Raw genomic sequence first — 9,115 nt, 5'->3', positions numbered from 1 at the left:
ACACATTTAAAACATAAAATACTCCAACAACACCCACATCCAATATTCCCTTAACCCCAAATATCCCACGCCCCCTACCTCTGAGTTTCCCCTTATCCCTTGCTGGGCAACTACAACTCTCCTTTCCATTTGGATTGCAAACCTGCTCGCAAGCGTCAACTGATTTCGTAGTGACGGTTATTCTCTCCCCCCCAACCCCCCAAGAAAACATTTTTTTTTTTTTTTACACAAATAACAAAGTTCTCCCTTTTTTCCCCCTTACTTCCTTTCTTCCCTTTCTTTTCCCTCTTTAGTTTTTACATATACATTATTTTTACATCTTTATATATATTTTATTGCCATTATTCATTCTTGTTACATCTCTTCATCTCTCCTTCTGTCCTGCAAATTCTTGTACTTCCTCCGGATCCGAGAACAGTCTGTTTTGCTCCCCCAGGATAAATATTTTAAGCACAGCTGGATGTCTTAACATAAATTTATAACCTTTTTTCCATAGGATCGATTTTGCTGTATTAAACTCCTTCCTCTTCTTTAAGAGTTCAAAACTTATGTTTGGGTAAAAAAATATTTTTTGACCCTTGTATTCCAATGGTTTATTGTCTTCTCTAATTTTATTCCTTGCCCGCTCCAGTATATTTTCTCTTGTCGTGTATCTCAGAAATTTTACTAAAATGGATCTTGGTTTTTGATGTGTCTGTGGTTTCGGAGCTAGTGTTCTGTGTGCCCTTTCTATTTCCATTCCTTCCTGCATTTCTGTCATTCCCAGGACATTTGGGATCCATTCTTTTAAAAAATTCCTTCATATCTGTGCCTTCTTCATCTTCCTTTAGGCCCAGTATCTTTAAGTTGTTTCGCCTACTATAATTTTCCAACATATCAATTTTCTGAGCTAACAACTCTTGTGTCTCTTTAATTTTTTAATCACTTTCTTCCAATTTTCTTCTTAAGTCATTTACTTCCACTTCTACAGCTACATTTTCTAATCTTTTCCCTATTTCTGTCATGACCAGCTCTATTCTACTCACTTTTTCTTCTGTACTTTTCATTTCACTAAATTCTAATGTCAACCATTCTTTTAATGCTCTCATTTGTTCTTGAAAATATTTTAAATCTATATTCTGTCCATCTGTTTTACCTTCTATTTCTCTGTGCAGATCTTGGTCTTCTTCCTCTTCTTCTGTGTCTGTACCTGGGTTTGTGTCGTCGTCTTCTCTTCCTTGTATTTGTGTCTCTTTTGACTTTCCTGATGAGTTGTTTGTCTCACTTTGCTGGGCTTCTTCTTGCTTGGCTTCTTGCTGTTGGTCCTCTTCTTCTGTGCTCCTCATCTGTTGGGCCTCCTGCTGCTGCTCTTCTTTCCTTTCACTCCCTCTCCTGTCGCTTTCCTCTTCTTCCAGCTGAGAGCCCTGGTATCAGGTATCCCTCAGCTGGTCGCGCCGTGGCTGCCCACTCCTCGGCTGAGCCCCCTTCCCATCGGTGTCTTCCTTCTCCTTAGTTTGTCCACTTTTGTTTGGCTCAGAGATCCATTTTTGCAGTCCACCGGTCAGGGGGGGGGGGGGGGGGTTGCAACTCTACGGGGCCATCACCAGCCTTGGAGATCGGGAGCTCTTCTCCACCATGGCTCCCTGTTTCTTTGTGCAGGTAAGGCCTTCTTCTTTCTTTTCTGGTGTCTTTTCTTCTTTTTTTCCCTGTTGTTTTTACTTTTTCTTTCTTGGGTGCCATTTTCTTTCTTTTCTCTACAACTTTATCTTTTATTTCTTATATTTTGTATTTATTGAACTTTGTCTTTTCTTAACTTTATTTCTTCTTTTCTGGAGAGGACTGGTATTACCCTACTGGCCACTACTCCATCACGTAACTCCGAAATCTCCCCCACTCTCAATGGAAAAAACCTGTCCACATTTACTCTATCTATCCCCCTCATAATTTTAATTACTTCTGTCAAATCACCCCTCAAACTTCTACGCTCCAGGGAATAAAGTCCTAGCCTGTTCAACCTTTCCCTGTAATTTAAACCCTGAAACCCAGGCAACATTCTTGTAAATTTTCTCTGCATTGTCTCTATTTTATTGATACTCTTCCTATAATTTGGCGACCAAAACTGCAGACAATATTCCAAATTTGGCCTCACCAATGCCTTATGTAACTTCAACATGACATCCCAACTTCTGTACTCAATACTCTGATTTATGAAGGCCAACACACCAAAAGCCCACTTCACCACCCTATCTACATGTGTCTCCACTTTCAGGAGATGATGTACCAGAATTCCTAAATCCTTTTGTTCTACTGCACCCCTCAATTGTCCACCATTTACCGTGTATGACCCTTGCTGATTATTCCCACCAAAATGTAACACCTAACTTTTATCAGTATTAATCTCCATCTGCTGTCTTTCAGTCTACCCTACAAACTGTCTTATGTCCCACTGCAAGCTTTGATAACCTTCTTCACTGTCTACAACACCACCAATCTTTGTATCATCTGCACACTTACTAATCCAATTTACAATCCTATCATCTGGATCATTAACATATATGAAAAGCAACAATGGATCCAGTACCGATCCCTGAGGCAATCCACTTGTCACCGGCCTCCAATTTGACAAACAATTTTCCACCACTTCTCTCTGGCATCTCCCATTCAACCACAGTTAAATCCATTTAACTACTTCAACATTAATACCTAATACTTGAACCTTCCTAACTAACCTCTTATGTGGAGCCATGTCAAAGGCCTTACCTTATAGACAACATCCACCGCCTTCCCCTCATCTACCTTCTTCGTAACCTCCTCGAAAAACCCTATAAGATTTGTTAAACATGATCTACCATGTACAAAACCATGTTGACTACTCCTAATCAATCCCTGTCTTTCCAAATAATTGTATATACCATCTCCAAGAACACTTTCCATTAATTTACCCAACACCGACGTCAGACTCACAGGCCTCTCATTACCAGGTTTACTTTTTAGAGCCTCTTTTAAACAATGGAACAACATGAGCTACCCTCCAATCCTCTGGCACCTCCCCCGTGGCCAGTGACATTTTAAATATTTCTGTCAGAGCCCCCATTATTTTTACTCTAACCTCCCTCAGGGTCCTAGGGAATATCTTGTAAGGACCCAGAGATTTATCCACCTTGATTCTCTTTAAAATAATCAATACTATCTCCTCATTATTCTGTATAGTTTCCATGAGCTCACTACCTGACTCAATATTCCTTTCTTTAGTGAATAATGAAGAAATCATTTAAAATATCCCCCATCTCTTCTGACTTCTCTGATCCACAGGCAGTTGCCGAGTGTAGAGCTCGTCGAAAGAACCAAAGACTTGTTGATCCAAACCAAGGCTTTTATTAGCAAAAGACCGGAGCTCTTCACAGGTGGCCGACCAGTCCGGAATGATCCGACCTGGCTAGGGACACAACCCTTTAAGGCCCAAACAATAGGTGTGGCTTAGCTCTCAGCCAATCGCTGTAAGCACAGTCTAGATACAGTAACTATATACACTATGTACATTGGTGATAGATCTGTACTATCACACCGAGGCCGGGTCATTGGGTGTATTTAAGGCAGAGATTTTTGGTTAGCCAGGGAATCAAAGGTTATGGGGAGAAGGCCGGGCAGTGGGACTGAGTGGGAGAATGGATCAGTTCATTATTAAATGGCAGGGCAGATGGTGAGGAAAAAGAATCTCAGGGTTGTATGTGATGTCATGTATGTACTCCGACAATAAATCTGAGGCCTGATATTATCCTCCCACCACTGTTTAACTGTGCTTTTCTCTTTAACATTGTACTCTGCATGCTGGTTTTAATGTTACTCCACGTTTTATTTCTTGCACAGCTTACTGTACTATGTAGAGGTTGGCTTGAGGACAGCAAAGCTTTCACTTCATGTCAGTACACTTCTACAGAAGTGGTAGAAAATCTTGTGAAATGGTGTGAAAGTAACAACCTGAGTCTCAAGTGGACAAGATGAAGGAGATGATCATGGACTTCAGAAGGACACATCAACAACTCTGTAGTGGAGAGCGCCAAATTGCTTGGGAGTTTGCTTAACTAGTGAATTGTCGTGGTCCCTCAACATCTCCTCACTTGTCAGGAAGGCGCAACAGCGACTGCATTTCCGGAGAAGACTGAAGCGGGCAAGGCTACTGGCCTCCATCCTTCTACAGGAGCTCTATCGAGAACGTCCTGGCCGGTTGCATCACAGTGCGGTACGGTTGCTGCAGAGAAATGGATCGGAGGTCCATAAGAGTGGCAGAGAGGATCACTGGCATCCCCTCCCCCCATTGGCGTGCTCTACTGGGATCATTGTCTGAAGAGGGCGCATGAAATCAGTGAGGGCACCTTCCACAGCACCTTTTGACTGCTCTCATCGGGGCAGAGATACAGGAGGATCAGAGCAGAGATACAGGAGGATCAGAGCCAGCATCACCAGGCTGAGGAACAGCTTCTTCCCATGGGCAGCGAGAAAGCTGAACGCCCAAAGAAACTGCTCACTCTCACCATCCGAGACTCTCATATTTAGAAAACAATATTTATTTGTATAGATGAATACTTGTCTTGCCTATGTATTGGTTGGTGGTGTGTGTGTGTTTTGTCTGGGTGCGTGTCTGCCTGCTTCACTCCGAGGTCCAGAGGACGCTGTTTCGTCGGGATGTACTTGTGTTAGGGGATGATAAATAAACTTGACGACAAACAATTCAAATCAATTTGTACCCATGGTTAAATAAATTGGCTAACAATATTTTGGGGGGAATGCTGAAAGAGACCAGAAGCATTGGAAGTAAAACAGGAAAGTCTGCGGACCCGTGGTTGAAGTAAAAACACGGCGCTGGAGAAACTCAGCAGGTCAGACAGTATGCTTTATATCGCAAAGATAAAGATGTAGAACCAACATTTCACGTTCAAGCCCTTCATCAAAGTATCAATCCTGGCTGATGAACACACACCTCGACGAGGGTCTCAAGCCCAAAACGTCGGTTCTGTATCTTTATCTTTGTTACATAAATCAGCCTGTTGGACCTGCTGAGTTTCTCCAGTGTTGTGATTTTAATGGTAGCAATATAACTCCATACATCATTGAGAAATATTTAAAAATATACTTCAGAACATTTCAGTAAAGAACCAACTCCAAAACAGGGAGCCCTACTTACAGTAATTTCCAACATTGCAGGCTAATTAGTTCTAGTGAATTGAATCAGTTGGTTAAATGATTCAAGAATCCAAGTGGAAGAGTTGTCATGACTCACAGGAAGTGATCTCCTGCAGGAAGTGACATCACCCACCTCGCCACTGTCTAAAAGAGGTGACAACCCACAATGCAATTTGTGAGCATCGGCAGTGGAAATGTTTAGCCTGGATTAATTAACTGAAAGCTGATTACATCCTGCTGGAGTTCACAAGAAGTGAATGGTTCAACGCGTATAGGAAATGAGGCGAACAGAACAAGCCAACTTTTCTTGCAGCAAACTAGAGATGTTGGGAAGCTGAGGAACACAGCAGGTGTGGAGGAACTCAGCAGGTCAGGCAGTATCTGCGGAAGGCAATAGACCAGTGGTTCTCAACCTTTTTCTTTCCACTCGCTTTAAGTAATCCCTCTGCCATTGGTGCTCTGTGATTAGTAAGGGATTGCTGAAGGTGGACTGCGGGTGGAAAGAAAAAGTTTGAAAGCCACTGTTTTAATCATACCTCATTGACTCGTTATGTGCACAGTTTCAGAACTCCAAAGGAAATGGGCCAATGACAATTTTTCTCAAGCAAAATATTTCAGTAACAATTGGGTCTAGACCAGTGATTCTCAACCTTCCCTTCCCACTCACAAACCACCTGAAGCAATCCCTTACTGATCACTGAGCACCTATGGCATAGGGATTACTTAAAGTGGGATGTGAGTGAAAAGAAAAAAGGTTGAGAACCACTGCCCTAAACTTTTCCCCTTTCACCCTTAACCCACGCCCTCTGGTTTGTATCTCACCTATCCTCAGTGGAAAAAAGCCTATCTACATTTAATATGTCCATCCCCCTCATAATTTTAAATACGACTATCAAATCTCCCCTTATTCTTTTACCCTCCAGGGAATAAAGTCCTAACCTGTTTAAGCTTTCCCTGTAACTCAGTTCCGGAAGTCCGAGCAACATCCTAGTAAACCTTCTCTGCCCTCTTTCTATCTTATTGATATCTTTCCTGTGACCAAAATTGCACACAATGCTCCAAATCTGACCTCACCAATTTCTTTTCAGAATTTACCCCTCGAGCCTGCGCCAGCATGGCAGATGGACCCAGCAATATTGGCCTGCACCATCACCACGTTTCTCAATAATGCCCAGAAATCTATTCATCTCTCCATTGAGGGAATTCAAAAACCTCCACGGTGGCCCTTTTAGCGGAGCAGTCAGCGCAATGCCATGATGGTGCCAGTGACTGGGCTTGAATCTGGAGCTGTCTAGAAGGAGTTTGTATGTACTTCCCGTGTCTGCGTGGGTTTCCTCCAGGTGCTCAAGTTTCCTCCCACTTTCCAAAAACATACAGGGTTGTAGGTTTTAAGTAAAAACACAAGGCTGGAGAAACTCTGCAGGCCATCCTTTATATAACAAATATAAAATACAGAACCAGCATTTATATATCAAGGTGATGAAGGGACTTTCTGCATGACGAATTCATGTACAGCCAGTGATGTGATGTGTTGGCAGCCAGCTTCCTTTGGATTTTCTTCACAACCAGTCTTTGGGACCAGTCTGCCACTCCACTGAGGCATGATTCTGGAATGAAGTTGCTTGGCTGAATTGCCTCTTGAGGTTTGAGAAGGGTGTCCTCTTCTGCCTTCTCATGCTATAGCCATGTAAAGGTCCCTCTGTCTGCTGAACACCGCCTCTCCACTTTTTGTATCTGAGTTCTGCATTTACTATGACCCAGGAACCTTCTCGGGATCTGACTGTGTTCTGTGTGGTGGTACTCGGTAGCTGAAACTGCTGGAACCTTCCATCGAAATCAGAGAGGCACAAACCCATTCACGCCCAGTGATGGTAGAACACAGGGACAGACCCCTCGTCCCATCATAGCTGTGCTGTTTTATACCTCCACACGATCTGTCCTCCACCTGCACATTCACAAGTCCATCAAGGAAGGGAGATGTTTTGGAGCAAGATGCCGGTGTTGGTGAGGTGTCGTAGGGATGCGACCTCGGCTGACTGCTTTCGCAGGCTTGCTGCGGTGACATTAGGATTCCCCCACATCAAGTGTCATGGATAGGTGGGTGAGGTCCAGGGGTGAAAGGGCAAAAGGAACGATGTCCGACACTCCACGGCGGAAGCTGCCCCCACCATCAACACCCATCCTTCCCCCGCCCGCCAACTACGTGGGGAGAAGTACCTTGTGATCCATTGGAGCTCAGTTGCTGGCGATCGCCACGGCTGTTACCTGTCCCTCAGATTGCTCCTGAGGCCTTCCCCCTCTGCCCCGCTGCACCTCTCCTCCCCAGGTCACCCCACGTGGATGGTGCTTCACCTGAATGTCTGCAGCCACCGCATCAGGCACCCAGGGCCGGACCTCCCGCTGAGTCCAAAGCAACACATGTCCCCCGTCTCTTCAATATCTCCGAAGAGCGTCCTGTTGAGAGGAAGGGCGGTTCCATCATCCTGCCTACTCAGTTCCTGCAGAGCCTCCAGGATTGCCTGTTGGTTGGACGGACTCATGTCTCCTCTCATATCCAGCATGGCTGAGATGTGGCTCTTACTGCGGGAGCAAGGACACAGAGACATTAGGAATAGGGTTTCCCAGCCATTCCCTGAGACCAGGCCCATTCTTGGCCTCAGTTCCTCTTTATGCACAATCCCACAAGCCAACAATCCCCAGAGAGAGGATTTGGACATTTTGAATCATCCAAATTTTCCCCAAATGACACATCCTGTCTACTTATTTATTTATTACTAGCCGGGAAATAAAACACACAGTTATGTCGAATCGCCGTAGCGAACAGCCAGCGCGGCAGGGCACAGGTGCTTTGGCCCTGCCGCGCAGAAATTGCAGGCTGCAGGAGCACGTTGCCAGGGGAACGGCCAGGCCTTCCAGCAGGATTATGGCATCGCTACCGAGAGCCTGCGGCCTCCCCTAAAAAGGAACACGCATGGTTTGGATCAATGGCAGCTACTGGTTTACTTGCTTGGTGTGGACGCACAAAAAGGAATTAAATTGTAATGAGGCAGGTTATTTTTACCACTGTTTCATTCTGAATGAAATCCTGTCTAAAATTTCACCCTTGGCTGGCAAGAGTTTAACAGTCTGTTTTTCTTTTTGGAGATGGACCTGCCACGGTTTGATGACACTAGAAATGGCCAATAGGTCAGGAAGTGTTCCTGATCTGACTTCCTTGCCTTGCTCCATGCCAGAGTTTTACTTCCTCACTAACTATAAGTAGGACTCCAAATCAAACAGGAAATGGACACTTCTCAAAATCCATCAACTGTGACTCCTGACCATCAGGATGCCGAGCAGTCAGGAAGAAAGATCCGGAAAAATAACAGAATTAAAAGGGCAATCGATAACACGAGGCAGAGCCATTCTATTCCCCTCCTTCGCGAAGGTCTGTGCCAGCGCCAAAAACATCTCCAGAGCTGCAGCAGGGAATATTTTCACATGTGTTCAGCATTCCTTGGCGTCAGTCTCTGAAGGGGCTTGGGAGTTTACTCAAAGTTCAGGAAGATCATGTCAGCTTGAAGCATTTCCCATTGTTTTCACATTGCGCAGGCAAAAGCAAGGGCTCGGATTCTTTTAAGGTGGTCTGGTGTCTGGGAGGGCAAACATGGGTAGGGGGAATAATATTCAACCTCTTTCCTGCAGTTTCTTTCTTTGGAGGGTTGGAAGGGGCATTATCTCTTCCTTGCAGGGTGGGTGCAGTACTGGCACACCGTCCGTAATCCCATATCGGACGCCACAAGTTCGAATCCCACCAGGACACATGAAGAAGAATTTCAGTTCAGTTGATTAACAATCTGGAATAAAATTCTAATGCGGGGACTGATGGTGAAGCAATTGGATTTTTATGAGGGGGCGGCAGGGGAGGGGGCGGCAGGGGAGGGGGCGGCAGGGGAGGGGGCGGCAGGGGAGGGGG

The 9,115-nt window shown here is 44.8% G+C and overlaps 1 protein-coding gene across 3 annotated transcripts in view; it reads right to left on the bottom strand.

The window, feature by feature from the left end:
* Positions 1–6,573: 6,573 nt before the first annotated feature.
* LOC138748284 (exocyst complex component 3-like) overlaps positions 6,574–9,115 on the bottom strand; it is a 49,981-nt gene continuing 47,439 nt past the window's right edge. For all 3 annotated transcript variants that reach the window (XM_069908191.1, XM_069908189.1, XM_069908190.1), the window contains one exon: positions 6,574–7,740. In XM_069908191.1, the coding sequence (XP_069764292.1) occupies positions 7,509–7,740 (232 nt within the window). In that variant the 3' untranslated portion in view covers positions 6,574–7,508. The remainder of the gene's footprint in view (positions 7,741–9,115) is intronic.

This window comes from Narcine bancroftii, chromosome 13 (assembly GCF_036971445.1).
Source record: "Narcine bancroftii isolate sNarBan1 chromosome 13, sNarBan1.hap1, whole genome shotgun sequence".
NCBI classification, from domain to species: domain Eukaryota; kingdom Metazoa; phylum Chordata; class Chondrichthyes; order Torpediniformes; family Narcinidae; genus Narcine; species Narcine bancroftii.
This window is presented reverse-complemented; position numbering and strand designations above follow the sequence as displayed.